At 34.2% G+C, this 20,390-nt stretch overlaps 1 protein-coding gene across 4 annotated transcripts in view; it reads left to right on the top strand.

Annotated features, from left to right (window-relative positions):
* The window catches only part of ATRNL1 (attractin like 1), a 492,744-nt gene that overhangs the window by 270,816 nt on the left and 201,538 nt on the right, over positions 1 to 20,390 (top strand). For all 4 annotated transcript variants that reach the window (XM_035547698.2, XM_050711915.1, XM_035547701.2 and 1 more), the window contains one exon: positions 728 to 806. In XM_035547698.2, coding sequence (XP_035403591.1) covers positions 728 to 806 — 79 coding nt within the window. The remainder of the gene's footprint in view (positions 1 to 727; positions 807 to 20,390) is intronic.

Raw genomic sequence — 20,390 nt, 5'->3', positions numbered from 1 at the left:
ATGGATTAAATATTACAAATACAATCTTATTGGATCAAGAGAGAAAGCATATGCTCTCATTGTGAAATGCAGAAGTTTAATAGTTTAATCTTTTTTTTTAATTATTTTATTTTATTTTATTTTTTTTTTGTCTGTTGTATCTTCAGAGCTGTAAAGTAGTTGTGTTCCTTAGGATGTTTTCCCTGAGGTTCTCACTATAGAAATTATAGAAATACTAGATTTGATTAAAGAGACCTATTCTATTGTCATCTGCAGACCTGGTTCCTCAAAACAATCATATTCCTTGCCTAGTTATAATTTCTTTATCCCAGGAAATTATTCAGAATTTACATACCAAGAGAGAAGTATAATTTTTTATCAATTTTTGGTATATTTCACCCTTTTCCCATCTGGTGACCTTGAAGCTTGCAGCGTGAGACTGTTATGGGTATGTGGACTGTTGTTGAATGTTGTAATGGAGCTTATCCCACACTAATGGAGACAATAATAGCACTTCAAGAAGTTAACTGCAGTATCATAGGCACGCATCCTCTTTTAACTTTGAACCTGGATGGTTGACAGTTGTTTGTCATCCTGGTATAGTTCAGTTTTCCTCTATTTTTGTATTTTTTTTTTCCATGCTTAAATGTATTTTCATTACCTTTGATACCCTAAAAATTTAAGCTTTTTCAGACAATTATGTTACAACTACTTTTTTTTAATACATATTTTTTTTTTGTAATTGCAGTTGTTTCTTATCCTTACTGCTGGTAGCTGCTGTCGTTTGGAAAATCAAACAAACCTGTTGGGCTTCTCGACGGAGAGAGGTATTAATAATTTAAGATTATTGTGGTAGCATAACTTCCAGAATGTATTGAGAGCTTTGATGAAGAATCCCACTTCCACTTTCCCCACTCTCCCCTGTATACACAATTTAAATATCCCTCAACATTCTACTGACTCCCCTCACCCCTGGACTTTTTATGTTGAAGAAGAAGAAAACATTGCTTTAAATTACAGAAATTGCAGAACTAGATTGTAGAAAGCTATTATTATTATTTTTTTTAATATATACCAGAATATACTCTCAGTCTTAAAATGCTGCATTGGTAAGTTGATTGAACACGGGATTGTAGTGTAGTATTTCAAACTTTCCCAGGAGGTTATTTGGTGCTGTTACTTTGCTGTGTCATTATCAAAAGTTATTGAAATGTATAGTAGGAGAAAACTCTCTTTGCAAAGACTTTATACTTATATTTTTTGTTTGTCTTTTTCATCTTTTTTTTTTTTAATTCAAAGCAAAATTCTAGTTCTATTGACATCAGTAGTTTTGTCATTAAAACCATGGCACAATTAAACCTCTTCAATGAATATTCATACATAAACCATATTATTTTATAATGTGTATAGTTATAGATGTGTTGAAAAATTTGGCCCAAATATTTGTTCTTATCTGTTTAAAAAATGATTAGACTTAGATGAGATTAAATTTAAGTTATGGATATTGCTACATGTATATGGCAAGACTGAACTAACATATACTTGTCATAATTAATTTTATTCTTATAAATAAATTTGATATTTTTAGACAGGTATTTTCCTTTGAAGCTTCTGATCTTGATAATTTTTGGAAAGAATACTTGCTTAGTAGTAGTATAAACCCGAATAAATAAATAAATAAAAGCTGAGTCTTTCTCTAATGAATAAATGTTTCTTAGTATACTGGCACTAGGAATGTTTAAATAACTTTTTTTTTTTTTTTTAAACTGTAGATCTACAGTGAATTTGTGTATGGTTTAAAAGTGCCAGGTAACTAGCACTTACCATTTTCCTTCACTGAAATTATAGTGCATTAATGCCTGTCTTAGCTCTAAACTGGTGCTGCAAAGAAAGACTTATGTTCTAGTAGTTATTATTATTATTTTTTCCCAGATTAATAATATAAAGCATGTTCTACATCTAAGGGCAAATGCTCATATATTTGTTGTTGTTTGCAAGGTATAGATGAAAGTTACCTTAAACTACAGTATTCAATTCAATTTATTAATATTTCATTTCAGTTTGTCTCAGTACTTAACTCATTAATAGTCCTGTGCTACAATGTGTTGCAATGGAATGCAGCAATTCTTTGATATAATTTCTCATGTTAATCAGGTTGTGTTATTGGCATGTTTAAGAATAAATATGAACATACGATTTTATAGATTAAGGGAGTCTACTTTTATTTCCATGGTTACTCTTCCAGATGTTTGGAAATTTGCATTTTTAATTTATTCTGTAGCCATCATCCTGTAAAGAACACACATCCTTGTGGATTTTTTTTTAAAATTTTTTTTTAAAGTTTTATTTTCCTGATATTATAAAAAGTATTTCTAAGACTTTATGAAAATTCATACAAGCTGACTAATAAATACAGCATAGGTGTAAATCAGTTTCTTTGGAAGAGCAAAATAGAAAGAAATACTTTGGAATTGGATTAAAACTCTCAGATGCCCATGCTTGAGTGCTGATCTTTATTTTTCCTTGAGTATAGCCAGAGAAACTTGGTTGTCTCTAATTCAGAAATGTTCCTTGTTTGATTTTAAAATTACTTGAGTAGGTATTTCTTCATATTTTAAATGAGATAAGAAAAAGTGCCTACAGATCGGTAGCATTATGTTCGTAAATGTTTAAGCAAACGGTCTGTATTTTCAATCCACTATAGCACATCAGCAGCAGTTCATGTCAGATGATAATTTTTTGATAACTCTCCATGTAATGTTTTCCTTTAATCTAGATCAGCAGAAGTTTATGTAGGTAGGATTTCTTCTAAGGCTGTGGAATGAAGTGAGAATAAATTGTCTGAATAACAGACAAGTAGAAGGCTATCTATTATTGAAAAGAATCCTAAAGTACCTACTTTTAAAACCCACTGTTCTAGGCTGATGAGGTTTTCTTCTATTCTAGTCCTTGAAAAACAGTAATGTTGATTCTTTAGATGTTTCCTTCAATATGGACACAAACTACAGTAAGACATTAAATATAGAAGAAACACAAACAAATATGGAAAAAGTTAATAGACCTATTCATCAAGAACTCCCCATTTATTGTTCACCTCAGTCAGCTTTCCCCTAGAGAAGTAGAATCTTACTATCCAGTTCTTTTAGTGATGGATTATTTCACACAGTTGATGTAAGCAAATACATATTCTTTTTAAGTTTTGCTAGACTTCTATGTTTAGTTGAAAATTCGTGTTGTGCTTTGCTCTCTGGCTTTAATGCTTGACTAAACTTGGTCATTACTGATTCCAAACTGAATGTAGCATGGCATCAGTCCAATACAAAGCAAGAACAAGTTGTTCCCATTGTGTAGTGGGAATGTCTCAATTTTCTATGAATTTAGAATTTTTATCTCTAATTTCTTTCCTAATTTGTTGCCCATTGAGTGAAGATTTACATTCTGCTGCTCAGAGTACTGAAAAAATCTTAGTGAGCAGTTCATTTGAATGTAGTCTCTATTACATGCATATGTATGACATTACTATATGTATATGAAAAAAAAATTAAAATTGTTTTCCAAAGAACTTTAATTGGTGTTTGTTAACACTGAATTTAACTTCCCTTTTCTCACATCTATTTTTCTTTCCATTTAATTAGTTGAGATCATTTTTCCATAAGCCATGTACTTGAGCTTTTTTTCATTCATAGTAAAATTTTGCTTCTCAGCTTTTTCCTGCTTAAATTGCCACCTCGTAAGATGTACTTTATCTTTTGAACATCTAAATTTATACTTTAACTCCTGGCTGAGTTTCTGTTCTTTGTTCCTGCCTTCTGAAAGAGTAAGAAAGAACAGACAGACTCTATCTCACCTTCTACCATCAAAGTTATTCACCTTGTGCATTGAAAGAAAATGGGAAGTATCATTCTTTTATTTCATGGTTCTAAAAAGATCAATGAAACATTGCAGAAGAACATGAACAACCTCCTGCCTGGCATCCCTTGACACCTTCCTCTACCCATCCCTCTCATGGACTAGTGACATTTTTAAAATGTTTTTAAGGAAGGACAGTGTTTTTAAGAAGTAGGATAGTGAAATATTGCTCATCTGAGAGACCTTGATCCTTGGAAGGAACAGCACAAAATTTTATAAACTGATTTTCCAAGCACTTTTGTTATGGCACTATCTTTCTTAAGAAACCAGAGGAAATGGGAACATTCTTATGGGTACCAAACTCAACCTACTTACAAAGCAGGATAACATTTGTGGGGAAGCCTGGAAATTCATGTAGAAGTAGACAGAAGGTGAGAAATATTTGTCAAATAAATTGAAGGAGTCCCTAAGTATTTCAAGTTCAGGAGCAGCAAAGCATTTTTAGAACAGTCTAAACTAATTGCATAAAAAGATCATATATATATTCTAGGTTTTAATTGCTCATCCTTCTTCTTCCAAAGACTCACACATCTTTCTAGCAGTACCAGTTTTTTTGCAGGAGAATCTGTTTATAGAACATTGTACAGAAAAGCTTGACATGTTGCCTGCCAGTTTTCATAGTGTCTCAAAGGTTTTGTCCCTTGAACTACTTTTGACTGAAAGGCACCCCACTACAGATGAAATTTGCATCCAAAGCAATTTCTCATTAACAACACATCAAGGTTTTTCTTATTGCTCTCAGAAAAACTACACTGAGGTCACTAACAGAGCTTATACAGATGGGTTCATAAGCCTCACATCTTCTAGCTGTGGTACTATAGCAAATATTTGTCCTTCATAAGGTAAAGCAGCTGCTGATAAGATAGACCATAAACTATGCATTCAGCCAGATGTTTTAAAGATTTGTTGTCATTAATCCAGAAGCATGCAATCACTGATAAACATACAGATGTCCTCTTCTCTTCCCTCCCCCCCAACAAACACAAAATACATTTGTAGGCCAGTGTGTGCTATTTGTGTATATTAGATCAGACAATTAGTTAAAATGCAGTCTTATATTTTTTTTCTTATGAAAAACTTTTTTTACATATTATTATAATTACATAACAGAAAATTCTTATCTTAAAAATAAGACTTGGAATCTTATTTGCTTGTGTAATACACTGTAAGTCTCTTGAGAAATGAGGAAGTAATGCACGATTGCACATTTATGTAAAAATGTTTGAAAGCATGGTATTATATGTGTAAAATGCTTGCCTAACTTTAAAGGTTAATATCATTCTTTTATTAGAATTTTCATATTTATATATAGCATTTCATTATACAGTCAGCTGTGCACCATTTGCCTGTCTGAAAGAATAGCATATACAAGCATAAAAACATGGAATTATACAGAATACTTGCTTTATACAGTGTGTGGGTGCCACACAACTTATTGCTTCATTTTATTAAATAAGCTTATGTTTGTTTAAAAAAAAAAAAAAAGACCTTTCTAGCCTTAGTTTTAATATCAAGGTAGTTTTATTCTCTTGAATATTCAAAGATTCTTAAAAACACACAAATGAAGCTGAAATAGACTGCTTCTTAATAACAGTAACAATTCATGTAACAGCTCTATGCTCATTTCTGTGGTAACCCTAATAAGAACAGGAAAGTTCAGTTATGTTGGTAGTACTAATGAATGTAGACAATATGTGAATTCCAGCTAGAACTGTTTTACTTTATATTGTAAGGTCACTTGCATTTTTAAAGTATTCTTTTTATTAAGTGCAATAATGGCTTTTGGTGTATTTAATATTGCTTATGAAGTGTAATATGTTTAGCTTAGGAATATTAATACACATAGAACACGGTGTATTCTTGAACATGAAGCAAAGGAGCAAAAGGAATACTTTTGCTCATCTATATGTTTTAATGTGGGTAAGGGACCACCAAAGATAGGTGGTCCTTTAAAGAAAATGAGAAAATATTCTTATATATAATTAAAGTATCCCGATGTGTAATTTTATTCATGCATGTAGGTGTCTACAGGTTTATATACTTTGTGTTTCAAAGTTAACCTCACAGATCACTTTTCTTTTTTGGTAGCTTCTTCTCTGTTGCTTAGCAAATATCTTACACATCTATATGTACTTAGTCATAGACTGTGAGTAATCCTTCTGAAGTCAAAGGAGCTATTCATAGGACTAGAACCTCAATTTGTTATATTGCTCAAGCTCTTCTAAAATCAATAGAGCTATGACTGCTTATTTCAACTGAGGTTGTAGTTTTACTGAGGACAACTGGGACATTTATTTTAGGCTGACTTTTTCTGCATTCTTTCCAACCTAAAATTTAGGTTCCTCTCTGAATGAACCTTTCAAGTGATATGCCTAGTTAGCTGGCACTAGCTCTTGCCTCAGGACTCACTCTGCAATCACTTCTGAGAGAGACAAAAACAGCTCATCCCACCCAATTTTTGTAGTGTTCATCTTTACACTGTGATTTAGTTGTGGGAGACTGACTATATAAAGAATCCAGTGAGTCAAATTGCCTTTATTTAGTGAGAGTTAATCTTTAATTTTGTAAAAGTGAGGTTGTAATTATAATACTGTCACTTAATAAAAATAAGTGATTATTACCTGATTAATTGCTATAATAGCTCTGCTCAAATCATGTTTATTCGCTAGATAGAAAAATGTGAAATGGTACAAGTGGCAGACTCACTAATCTATTGGAAAGGCTTATTTTGGGGTGAGCTACACAAAGTTGATCTAACATAGGTATCTCAATAAAATATATAGTTCTAGGAGGCTTCTGTGAACAACTATCATATAAGACTAGGGACTGAGATTGAAGGACTCATCTCAGTTGTTGAAGTTTATGTATCTCCTGCCAAAGACATCTATCCCAGGAAGTAATTGTAAGTGTCTTGTGTCGATTCTGTTTTTGAATTGTGGTCTTCGGGATGAATTCACCATGACCTGACTGCAGAGAATTGACTGTTTTTGTTTGAACCCTGCATGGTAATGATGTTCTGTTTCCCTTGTACTTCAAAGGCATGGCACATGAGGGCACAGGTCTGTTGGAATAGTGTTAGAGTGTTATATAGACTGGAGGAAATGAACTATACTAGCAAAATTACCACTTTGGTCTTGGGAAATAAGCAGATTTGCTCCAAAGGAGAGCTCGAGTGTATTCCAATACACATGCAGTCTGGACAACCAACGACCCAGATATCAAAAGTGCTACATGACTCAACAACAGAAACAACTCTAAATGCTGCAAAGCATAAACTATACAGGTGTTTTAATTATATCTAGATATGACCAGGAGAAGAAACTTGTTGTTCTTAATACATAATAACCAAAGTTTCTTTTCACGTTTGCATAGTGTAGTTAGCCTGAAGGATCCCAAGAGGCAATAATAGAAATAAATTAACTTCATTGTGTATAATTCCTGGGTGCGTGTATAGAAGAAAGTTTGGATATAGTTATTAGTGATGATAGCAGTACTTTAAAATGAATAGTTGAGGTATTCACTAGAGTCTATTATCAAAATTCAAACTTCTAAGGATTAGAATAAAATGCTGCTGGAGATAACATTACCTGAAAAATATAGGTATATATTTGTATATATATTATAATGGACTATATTAATTCCTGCTATATGTCACAGACCTGGTTAAATCTTATCAGTGATGAGGTTAAGCTTTCAAGTTAACAGGAAGTAAAAAATTAAAATTATTGAAGAGAAAGAGGGGCCTGAACAAAATGAAAAAGACTACCTGAGGCAACCAGCCACTTGGCAGAGCCTAAGGAGCTGTTAAGCTGTATGGTCTGAGACGTTTCCATGGGACTAGCTGTAAACATGAGAGCATTAGGAGACTTTTCAGTAAACTACCTGTCAGCAAAAAGAAGCAGACAGTAAGAAAGGCAGTCTGCAGTAAGGCCCTGGGAAGAAGCCAGAGAGCTTCATTTGAAATTTTGAGAAGAAAAGTCATCTAGAGTTGTTTCCACAGTGTTAAAGGAAATGGGATGGTAAATATGTTCTTTGTAAATAAAGAGGATTGCACCAAAATAGATGACTCATTATTGTCTCCAAACAAAAACAAAAGAGCAGGTATTGAATGTTGGCCCAAAGTTGGGAGACCGTTCTTTACATTTATATTTCCTCTGTGTTTGCAGTATCGTGCTTATTTTTTGTCCCTATTAAAACACAAACAAAGCCCTGTAAGAAATAGGTGGATTTAGGAGCAAACAACAAAAACAAAACTTGGAAGAACTCTGCTATGAAGGGAGAGTGAAAAGGTTTGTAATGGCAATCCGAGGGAAGTGCAAATGCAGTTTTAGTTCCTCTTCAACTTTTGTCAGAGTGGGAGCTATTTTGGTGGCACTGATTGGGCATCTTTGGCTCAGGTGACTCACCAATGATATGGGATGCATGAAGGAAACAGAAGTCAGGATTGCTTTTCCTCCAAGAGCAGGGAGGCAACGCAATGTCCAAGCCAATGAGAGATGTATAGTTCCTATCTCTTTCCCACTGCACCTCCTTTTTACCTAAAGTTCTGTTTATTTACAGTTGAATATTAATCTTTCTAAAAATATATATGTTAATTCATGGTTACAATACTTCTGATTGCTTGTAATGTCTGAAATGTTTGTTAGCTGGTCTGTAGTAGACAGCTGATGTCAGTATTACTGGTGTTCTTTCACAAAGTATATCTGCTTAAACAAACTTCCAACTGCCCTTTGTAAATATATCAAATATGTAATTTTTTCAGAGTTGAGTTTTAGATACATTTCTGTATGTGTGCAATTGAATAGCAGTAAAGAGGGATTAATATTATGTCTCACTCTATTCCAAAATATTTGCATTTCACTTTAGTCAGCATGGGTAGTACATGCCTTCTAAAACAACTGTATTGTCCTTTGTCTTTCTTACACTTATTACTGATAATATACACAATTCTTATTTCTCTCTTTAGTGTCTTCAAAACATTTTTTTAAGGTTTCTTCTATGTTGATAGTTTCATGTTAAGGTCTGAGCTTTAATATATTTCAGTGCAAAGGGATTGCAATGATCAGTGGAACTGGAAATTTGTTGTTAACTTCACCAGCTTACTTTTTCAGTGCCTGTGCTTTAATCTCTCATTAGAATCTCATCATGGCTGTGAATGTCAATATGGTTGCTATCACAAACTCTATGGGTAGCTTCTGTGCTTTTTGTAGACATTTATACATACAACATTCCTTGGTGTCATTGCTCTGAGCAAACCGTGGCTGTACAGTCTATCTGGGCACGTTCTAGGCTTCTCTCCTTACTCTGGGAAGAAGGGGAAAAAAAAGCAGGTACATGGTGACAAAATCAACATATATATCCGTATTTCTTTAGCAACCTTTTAATACAGACACTGGAATCTTAGGCTCAAAAGAAATGTCTTTAGGACAAACCATGAGTGTACAATACCATCTACAAAAATGTAGTTATTCTTTCTCAAGGCTATAATAATATGATGTCTATCCTTCCTGGAGCTATAGTTTTTATTACTCCAACAGTTTGCAAACAATAGTTGAGAGTTAATGTAACCTCATATAAACTAAGCTCATTATATTTAATTTCAACAGATAATTAATAATTAACATACAACCTTTGGCTTTCCTTTCATCTTCCAAGTATTGACAGAAGTCACACAAAAACATACTATGTGTGGAAAGAATGCTTTGAAATGCAAAATTTAATTAAAATTAATGTAATGTTATTTTAGGACAGTTGTATAGTAGCAAAAGTTCTATAGGGAATATGAATATTTGAACGGATCATTATTTTTATCCATGCTGTTCAATTTATGCACAAGTCATTTCTGGAAAACAGAATACAATTTGATTTTTTGGTTGGAATTTATTGGATTGAATGCAGTATTACAGGCAGTTAAATTGAAATATCAGTAAATTACTCTAGACTGCTTTACCAATCAATTAAACCACATGTAATTAACAAAAATGAAACTACAATAAACCCTGTGGGTTGAACTTTTTTGGCTTTCTGTGCTCCAAATACATTTTGACTCGCTGTTAATTAGATTTATCATATCTAAATAGCTGTAGTTTTAGTCATTTATATTTGTACAGCCACAGTCAGAAATACTCCTAGGGGAGGCAGGCAGAGAGGCATGTCCCACTCAGAATTTTGGGTTTGGAAGACTCTTTTTTTTTTTTTTTTTTACTGGTCTTAGAGATGCCCTTGTGCAAATTGCTTCACTGCCTAGGCCATCAGTTTCCCCATCTGTACAGGTCTTCTTCATATGTTTTTCTTTACAGACACTGTTGCTATTATTTGGGGAGCCTATTCTCGTGACCGTTTTGCTTTATTCTCCAATAATCCTATTTGTGCCTAAGCAATTTATTTAGGCATTGGTCCATTTAGGCAGGAAAAGTAAGTGAACTGGACACTGAACTGACTTCTTAATTGTTTGGGTACATTGCTACTAATCAGAGATACAAACATGTGAAGTACAGTCTGTTAGTTTAAGGTGTTATATTTATTACATATTGCAATGTATGATAAAATACTTTATGAAAATATGAAATATCTCATGTTTCATAATCAGCTTAACTAAAACCAATCACCCATTTCTTATGGCTTTATGCTTTCTGAGTATGGCAATGATGTACAATACTGATTATACTTTTTACCTACCACAGTCATTTATGCCCTTGCAAAGTTAAGTCAAAATATTTTCAGAATACAGTGGGAGCACGTTACAAAAAATGCTCTGCCAAGGTATGTGACCTAAAAGTATCAGACACACCACATTTTGGCTTAACAGTATCTGTTAGCAATATTCCTGAACTTGTCCTCTTTCCTATTCAGATGGAAAGGAAGTCTGCACTGTTAATGTTGTTAATGACTAAATCAACCATGTGTGAAATGTTCAAATTTCACCTCTCGTTAGAGCGTCCAGTATACTGTAAGCTCGTGGAAAACAATGAGCATAAATCATTTCTGTAGAAAGGGAGGAAAATAGAAGCCAGAGAATTATGGACAGTAAATTTCCAGAAACATCCTTGAACAAAACCTGAACTGTTTGTAAGCTCCCATAAAGGTGAAGGGAAAGAAAAAAAAAAAAAAAAAAAATTAAAAGCCTGGATTTTTTTTTTTTCAGGAACAAACTCATTAAAAAAAAAAAGGAAAAAAAAAAAGTTTTTCATCTAAGGTAGGCCTTGCTAGGTCCTTTTGAGAGGAGGGGAAAGCATCTCAGGTTTGTAGAGTCGGGCATCATCAACAATTTTACAAGGCTATCAAATGATAGCTGTGGAGTGGGTGCAAAACTGGTCAGAAAAGCATACTTAGATATCCATTGTCAGTAAAACAAGTCATTAACTACAGATTAATCTCAGAGATTTGTCCTAGCTCTAGAACTTGTCAGCGTTTTTATTTATGACCTGAGTTAAACAATTAGAGATTATATCTATTAAATTTGTAGATGCTAGAAGGTAGGTCACAAGAGTGCTGTAGACAGGATTAGTTCAAAATAATTTAAGAATTGGCGAGAATATCTGTACCAGTGGATGCAAGCTTTTTTACCTGGTAGAAGCAATCATCTTTATGAGGAAAAAGCTGACTGTGCTACAGTTCTTCAGAACTGATCAGTGGCTTAGAAAGGTTCACAAGCTGAATGTGAGGCAACAGCAACCCAGTTGCGAAAAAAAAAAAAAAAAGAAAAAAAAAGTATATCTCCTGAGTAGTAGCGTGGCCTTAACTTGACCACCAAGTCCAGTTTTGATGTTCCACTTCAAACATGTTAGAAAGTATTTGGAGAAGTTCAAAGGATAGCAACTGTCTGTCTGTAGTTGCACAGTATAAAAGAACAATATGGAGAGAAGTGGTAACAACCTTGAAGGTAGGGAATGGAATGATGCATTTGCCATATCTGTCATAGACAGGACAAGAAGTGAAGTGCCTGTGTTGCAGCAATGAGCATTCAGGTGACACAATGCAAAAAAAAAAAAAAAAAAAGGAAAAAGTTGCATTGATAAAGGTAGTGTAGCACTGGAATTGATTGTCTTGGAGATTCTGGAGACTCTGTAATTGATAGATTTTAAGAATAAGGTAGGACAGGAAGTAGGACAGGAATTACATGGCAGATATGTCTTTGGAGAGTGGTTAATGTCTCATGAGGTCTTTTTCAACAATATGATTTTATGATCAAAAAAATCACACTGCATATTGAAGTCAGGTAAAGGCATTTTTTACATAGCAGTGGGATTTTTATTTAGTGTGCTTACTATTCAGTGATATGAAATTACAGAAGCATATATTTAATTTCATAAACAATCTATGTTGAATTCATGTAAACTCAAGTTTATGGACTATTTTTGGATTTTATGTTTTCGTACTCAGCATGGCTAATCATCTCACAGGTCCTTGAAAGAGAACAACTATGAAACATTGAAAGTGATGGCAAGTGCTGCAATAATACCTGTGCTTCCTCATTAAAGACTATTTTGAAATGTAAATGAATTTGTTGTTTATACTTTCATTGCAAAACTGTGTCTCAAATAATGATAAAGACAAATTACCCACAAGTTCACTTGTTTTTCCATTTCAAGTGGCAGCTTTATTTCTAATAAATCTCTTATGCATAAATGCGATCTTTGATGTTATTGATGTTGCATACCATGGTTAATACTTTCCAAATTTCAAATACTGGAAAATTATCCTCAAAACTAGCCACGTCCCTTACATTTTACACTACTTAAGTTCATATCCACAATGTCCATCCAAGTGACTGATTGAACCACCTTGTGATTTATTAATTTTTTAATCACTTTTACTACTGTTTGTTTAGGTTTTTTGATTTGAGCTGAACTAATTGTTCTGGACCTCACAACCCTTACATCGTGTAATTTTACTGGCATCTGTGTACGAGTGGCAAGCAAAGCAAAGTAGCTTATTTGGGATTAAAATTGAAAACCCTGTACGGAGCAGAAATTGAGCAGGTTTATTGTTTGGTTGGTTGGTTTTGTTTTTGTTTTGTTTTCACATACATCTTGTAATTATTCTGGTTTTGCTCCAGCTGAACCAGTTTCACCAGTCTTTAAAATACACGTACACATTTTTTACAACAGCACTGCTCAGCACATGTATAGAATTCCTACCAAAAGTAGAGAAATACAGCATCTTTGTGAGCCATTATGCTTGCATTCCTTTATCCTATGGCAGATGATTTATCTCTCTTGCAGATGGACAATATATTATATTTCCACTGTTTTCAGAATGGCATCTTGTTTGATAACATGAAGCTAACATAATTTAAGCATATGTCCTTCCTTTATATAATTATTAATTTACTTATAACCTTTGGCTTTAATTATATCATGAATCATTGATACAAATTACATAAAATCATAGGATTTGAGCAAAAATGCTTTGAAATACAAAATCTAATTAAAATGAATATTGCATTAATTTAGGACATTTATGCTGTTGAAATAAAATATAGTGTTTGGGACACCATCAGTGTTTGAATACGTGATTAGTTTTTCCATGTTTTTTGTGCCTGAAAAGTGGTTTATGTTTTAGGTAGAAAATTTGGATCAAGCGTGGTGTGATGCAAACTAAATTATTGCCTTATTAAGTTGTGTTAAATTGTTTTAACAATTGAAATGCAAACAAATAGTAAATGAATAAAACACAATTTTTTTTAATTGTATTTTTTTGTATGTCTTACAAGGCCATTATTAATTGGAAATAATGTTATACCATAGAAGCTATTACCAAACACCTTTTTTGACAAAAGTACTTATCTACAGGCTGAAAATCTCACTTTTAGTGGAATTAAGCAGCTTCATTTAGATTAAGCTTTTTTATTTTTATGTAAGATGCAAGTATAGATTTATATAGATTTATAATATAAAGAAGTAAAGTGAATTAGTTATATTACTAGCAAAATACAAACCATTCTATGATCTCAGTAGTAAATAGTTTTTTTCTAGTGGTTGATACAGTCAAAAATTTACTCTCAATCAGTATAAAGTTCTCATTCATCACTAAGACTTACAAAGAGTTTTTATCCCTCTATTTTGCGAGCATCTCACACAGGTCAGGCTGATGCCATAAATTTCAAAAGTTTCCACCGTCTTTGGAAGATCTTTCTCTAATCCAAGTATTTTACAGGATGTTACAGAATGCTACCATTTTGAGCAGTCTTTAATTTTTCATTGCATCCCAATTGCTAAGCTCTTTAAGTGCCCATTTACTGCTCAGTCCTGCAGTATTCATACAGATATTCAGATATCTAATACAGATATTCATAGTTCATTGAATTTCTCACTCCAAGAGCAAGGGAGGTATTGTTGATTTATTTTGTTTTTAATTCTTTTCCTATTCTTGTTTCTTTCCATGAGCTGCAGTATCTAGCAAAATACTGGCTTTGCTTTTCTCACCATATGGATAGCCTCAGGCTACCAGTTGTCCTGCAGCACTTTCATACTATTTTCTCAGCATCCTCCAGGTGAGAAGGTAGTGTAAGTGTTTACAAGATGTTTCTCTGACCAGAAGTTCTGCTTCTTCTAGGCTTAGTCTCTCAATGGGACTTGGTCCTTTGTTAGCAGTTTGGGATGCAACTAATTTCAAAAGCAGTATTTACTGGACTGCTACCAACCAGTTGAAGAGCTTGGTTGAAACTGCAGTCTGTCAAAGATATGTCAGTGGTACTTTTGATAAATCGGTTACATTTTATACATTTCACATGAAAAACATTGTCTTGGTTCACACATTGATGCCCATGTGAAAACTTTTCCCTATTTTACTCAGGGCAGTTTTTTTTCCCCAGAGTTCACGTTAAGTGCTAGTTTTATCTATTAATCAGTGCCCTCATATTACTGTTATAACAAAATCACATATAAAAAAAAGATTTTTCAATCTACAGGTAATCAGACTTCTAAATAAAGAACTAGCTATATGGGATGAGGTAGGCTATGTTATGGTGAGCAGAAAGTGTACATCATTCCCTAGTTTGCCATACAAATATGGCAGAAATCAGTAATGAACAAATAAGGAATGTGCTCTTTAATGCTTCTTCTAGTTGTCTGAGGAGATAGACTAAAGTTCTGAATAGATAAAATTGCTCAAAGGGAAATCCCATAGAAGCTGTTAACATATTTCCTATTGATTTAGTGGTGTTAAAATTCCCTTTTAAAATTATGTGGGTTACTATAATCTAGATAGTGTTATGCCCCACGACAATATTGTATATAAACCTTCTAGGCTTTGAAGATTAGGATACCCAACTGCTGCAATACGGTGAAATGCACGTGGTGACTTCAAATTGTAGCTGTTCTGTACCTACCTCTGCTATGCTTTCCATCAGGTGGTTGTGATCGCTTTAAAGAATCCCATACAGTTTGTAGTTTGCACCTTTTCCCAAGCTCTAATCTTATTTTAAAAAGAGAAAAAAAACATATTCTATTTTTTTTTCAGGGCAAAAAGTTATTTTTATCATCTTTTATTTACAAGTGACTTGGATTTTCACACCTCAAAGTGCCATAAAATCAACTTTTGATCTTCATACTTTCTTAAAACAATTAATCTAGTAATTAAAGGAACAAAGGGAGAAGGTAAGAAAGTAAAATTGTTTATGAAAGACAGTGAATCAAATGATAACTAAATTAGAATAATGTTTTGGGTCAAAACAATTACTCTGTGACACTGCCCCCCATATTCACATAAAAGTTTGTCAAGTGGTACTTATGTGCTTTTGATAATAATGAACAATTTTCTGAATTTCTAGAGAGTTTCATTCACATTCTATCTGTTAGGAATATTTAATACATCTCATTAATGTACTTGTAGAGTTTCTTCTTCAATATAAATGTTTGTTGAATCCTAAGTGAAGGTGCCTTTGATGTTGAATGGCTGCCAGTTGTGCTGAAGTAACTTGTGCAAATTCAAGTCCAATCGTGTCTGGCAGCACGTCAGTGTTTTGTGTGTGTGAGGCCAGCATACTTAGTATGAGGTTCTAAAGAGACTGTGTAGCTATATACATTTGGACCCAGTGGTTAGATAAGGAAAAAATACATGTTCCTGGCATCATAGGGAGTTTATAATCATACTTTTATTCAAAGTGGAAACTCATTGTTTAAGGAGTGGCTTTCAGTTTTGATGTAGCTTTGTAATTAACAGGAACAAAAATACTAAAAGCAGTATTAAGAAAAACAAATTCCGCATTTATTTTCTTTCTGTGATACCGGTACCTAATGTCATTCTCCCCGGAGGAAATAGCTGTGTTGCTGCCTTAATGTTCATGCTTAAATGTATGCCCTTAATTCTATTACCTTTGTGTGAAGAAAGGGATTTGCTTTGCCAGAGCATGCACAACGGCTGGAGAGCACAGGCAAGCTCTTGGCACATTCATGTTCTTCTGAAAGAGAAGCAGCAACCTTGAAGGTAAAAAAGGCTGAGGACAGTTGTTCTGAGTTTTGTGTGATTATTCAGTTAGACAATGGAACAGGCTAGAGGTATCTAGGGACATTTATTGCGGTGATTGTGGTGCTGTGCCAGTGACGTTTACGTCTGTACCTTATACAAGCTCAGTGTTTAGTACTTCATGGGAGATGCCTTTGGTGGCAAGTTAGGCATGGCTGGGCCTCCTCTGAAGGCTCAGGTAAAGAGTGTTCCTGAAAAAAAATGCATTGGCACAACCAAATGAAGAGCAATTGGCTCCTGACAGACTGCCAAGGAGCCACAGGTGGCGCCCCTCAGGAAAGCCAGCCAGGAGCCAGGGGTGACCCCAGCCTGGGCAGGGCCCTCACCCACCTGGCAGCAACCCCCAGCGGCTGGACCCGGTGCAGCAGAGCTGGGTGCTGGAAGTGGGGTCCGTTAGTGGCCCCAGCAATGAGCTAGGCCCAGGGGCCACCCAGGGAGACCAGACAGGCACTAGGATGGAAACAAGGCTAAAACATGGTCCAAATCCATCCAGCAGGCCGAGGTAGGGCCTCTGAGCACCCTCAGGGTGCTGACACAGCCTGAAAGTCGTTGCTAGGATTTTGTACCAAAGGAAGAGCGTAAGTTTTCAACTCTTTCTATATATATATATATATATATTTTTTTTTTTTTCAAAAATAACACTAGCTTTCTCTAGAAATCTTGCTTTATTTGTATCATCATGCTGTAACAACAGCTCTTTCATGTTTAACTGTAACTGATTTGCACCTAGTGTTTTGTTATGCAAATATACAAATGCACACTTTATCTGCCCTTTATTCAGAGAGTTTCCAGAAGAAAAAAATAGCTATGGGCAAGCTATTTCATGGGAAGCCTCTCCAAGTAAGTGACAAACTTTTCCAGTTATTCATTTTCTTCTAATATTCTGACAGAAAACAAGGGGAGAAGTTTTAATAAGCATGTAATTCAGCTTGTATCTTTCTTCCTTTGTCCTCCTGATTTTGATTATATACTTGTTACCTTTGATTTCCCCCGTTTTCTTTCCCTATCACATCACATACACCAGTTTCTCCTTTATGTTACTCATTGTCATTTTTCTTTGGTTCTATTTTGCCGATACTTGAATATGCTCTTATGAAACACATCTCAGCTGTATTGTGTTTTTGTTTAAATTGGCACTTCTAAAAGGTTAGGCCTCTGCCTTTTGGCTGTTATACTTGAACTCAATTGTCAAAAGGATTTTTCTAGATTGACAGCTCTTTAGAGAAAACGCTGCTTTTGCCTGAGTACACTGTTGGTATATAATAATCATTACAGATTAAACTACCTCTTGAGTGTGAAAATCACCATACAAAAGGCTTAAGAGGACAGAAGGGACAGCACAACTTGGTGTAGCAAAGGAGAGAGGATGCTGCAGTGTAGTATTGATATCTTGCTCTAGGAGGGCGCTTGCTCTACTTCCCAGGGCAAATGCAGGAAGGGAAATGGGAAACTAAGGTCTATTAACCTCTCTAAATTTGTACATGAACATTTAGGGCTCTCCTCAGCCACAGGGATCAACCTAAGTGTTGAGCATGGCCACAACAAATGGTATTTCCAAGTATAATTTATGCATGGCAGGCCATGGATTGGTATCTACTCTAAGTGTGTTCATGGAAGGGAATACAAACAAGTTCCGGTAGGAAGGGACTTGTACAGTAATATCCATTATGCTATTTTGTAACAGGGATACAAACAACTTAAAAGCATAAGCTATCTAAAAAGGTATCAGATATCAATATAGCGCAAACTTCATAAAGTATCGGCCAGTGGATCTGTAAAGGATTATACCTTTAATTCTCCTGAAATCTTTCATTTGCTGGAAGCTGTCTGAAATAGAAGGAATAACAATTCAGATCCCCAGATGGTTATTTACATTTGACATTTTTTTAAATTAAAAATATCTACAAGCAGTATTTTATTAATGCTTTTAATTTAAAAAGTTGTCTCCTCGTTATTGGTATATAAAGCATAATGTGAAGTAATGCAGGAATTAATAAAGCAAACTAATACATGGCTTAAATAAGAAAAAACAGTTGCAGTCTCTTCACATGAATATTAGACACAGCTAGCAAGCTAAGATTATTTCTTTAAAATCAATGCATATTTGGTGTAATCCACTCTCCTTTTGGAGGTGAAGGAGAATATGCAGAAAGCCCTCTTCCCATCATTTTGTTTGATGTTAGGGATAAATTTATAGTTTGTTACCTATGTATTTTTGCCTAGTTATTTGCTTCTGCAATTTAAGCCACTTGAATGTATAAATTTGTCTGCCAATTTGTCTCAGTGACTATCCTACACATAGAAAGATTGCATTTGCAAATATAAGAGGCCAGCTGAGACTGGCAGGAGGCTTGCATTACTTTCTGCAGTAGCATTCCTCTTTCTGCTAAGAAGCCAAGTGCCTGAAACTTGATTTATATTCCTGAAGTTAGATTGTAGGAATTACCCTGGATTACAGAAAGTGGCATAAGAGTAATGTGATTTAAGTTTCTCACCATAACTGCTTTACTCTGTATCTCTGTCTGTATATACAGATGTGGGTATTGTTCTCAATTGTTAAAAATACAAAATAAGCCTTTTGCACCCTCCCCCCCCCAAAAAAAAAAAAGAAAAAAGAAGAAAAACACACACAAAACAAACACAAAATGAGTGTGCTGAGGGACTGCAAAAATATCCATAACCACTCATAAAAGTTTCAGCCTCTGCCTCAGTGGTAAGAACTACCGAAAGAGTTTGGTTCTTGTGGATATTGCCTGCCTATGTTAGGTGACATCGTAAATAAAGGACTACAATATTCATTGTTTTACACACTCACCCTCAGAGCATCCTCTGTTCCATAAGCTTTTTTTTCTTTTTTTCTTTTTTTTTTTTGAAAAGTGTATTAAGATCTAAAACCGGGTTGTATTGTGAATTTACTGTCAAGGTTGATTCCATTTCACTGCATGTTATATCCAATAAACGTGCAATAACTTAGGAAAGAGTCGGCTCCCTCTTCATATTAGATTTTAACTTTGCCATTTGTTGCTTTAACTTTATTAATACTGTTTTCATTTTTGTGTGTGTTTTTACCATTTTTTAATGAATTTTGGGAGAAGAGATACAAAACACAATTTTGTATCAGAACGTAAGTTCTGTGGCAAATTCTGCCATTGTAGAATAACAATTATGCTTATCAATGTAATTTAAAAAATATACAAAATTTGGAATGTCCTCTTAAATTACGTCTATCCACAACTGTAGCCATAAACATCCTATCCATTTTATGTATTTGACATGATTACCAGCCTTTATAAAGTGAATTTATTTTGTTGTTGTTTATACAAAGAAAAGAGACAGTAATGCTGACTGGCCTTGCTTTATTTTTTTTTGGGGGGTGTATCCTTGATTGAGAACATTTATTTGGTCATGCAGAGGTTCAGAATGATTCTACAATGCACCATGGAGCCCCCCCCCCCTTTATTTTTTTAAATAACATGGCATCTTTCAAAGAGTCCAAATGAAAGTTACTTGTGCAGCCGACATTTTAATACCTGAAGCACTATTTCATGCTGTTCTGTATTACTTTTGGCATGTGTTTCTTCTAATTTTAACCATTAGAATGAAATCGATGGATATTTGTTACATATTTCACAACTTTCAGGGTTTTTTGTTTGTTTGTTTTTTGGTTGTTGTCTTTTTTCAGGTACTTAATATTTTATGCTTATCACTAACTGACATTTTTCTTTTAGTACAGGGAAAAAGACTTAATCTGTGTCAGATATTATTTTAGGTTGTGTCTTTTAAAAAATGAATAGTTTTAAATACACAGTCTTGAAACCTTCAAAGCTTTATATCCCTGAAAACTAAAGACCTGTTTATCTTTAAAATGAGATATCAAAGGCAGCAAAGATATTCAGCCACTGTTCCCAGTGAATTTGCTTTGCAATCAGCGTCCATGTCTGTATACTCAGTTCCTCTTATCAATTGCCCACAACTGAAACCAAGTTTGTTCGACGTTTTCATAACACAGAGAATTATGTATCATGCTTCTGGTC

This window comes from Cygnus atratus, chromosome 7, assembly GCF_013377495.2.
Source record: "Cygnus atratus isolate AKBS03 ecotype Queensland, Australia chromosome 7, CAtr_DNAZoo_HiC_assembly, whole genome shotgun sequence".
In the NCBI taxonomy this organism is placed as follows: domain Eukaryota; kingdom Metazoa; phylum Chordata; class Aves; order Anseriformes; family Anatidae; genus Cygnus; species Cygnus atratus.
Note: the sequence above shows the minus strand (reverse complement) of the source record. Positions and strands in the feature narration are given on the sequence as shown.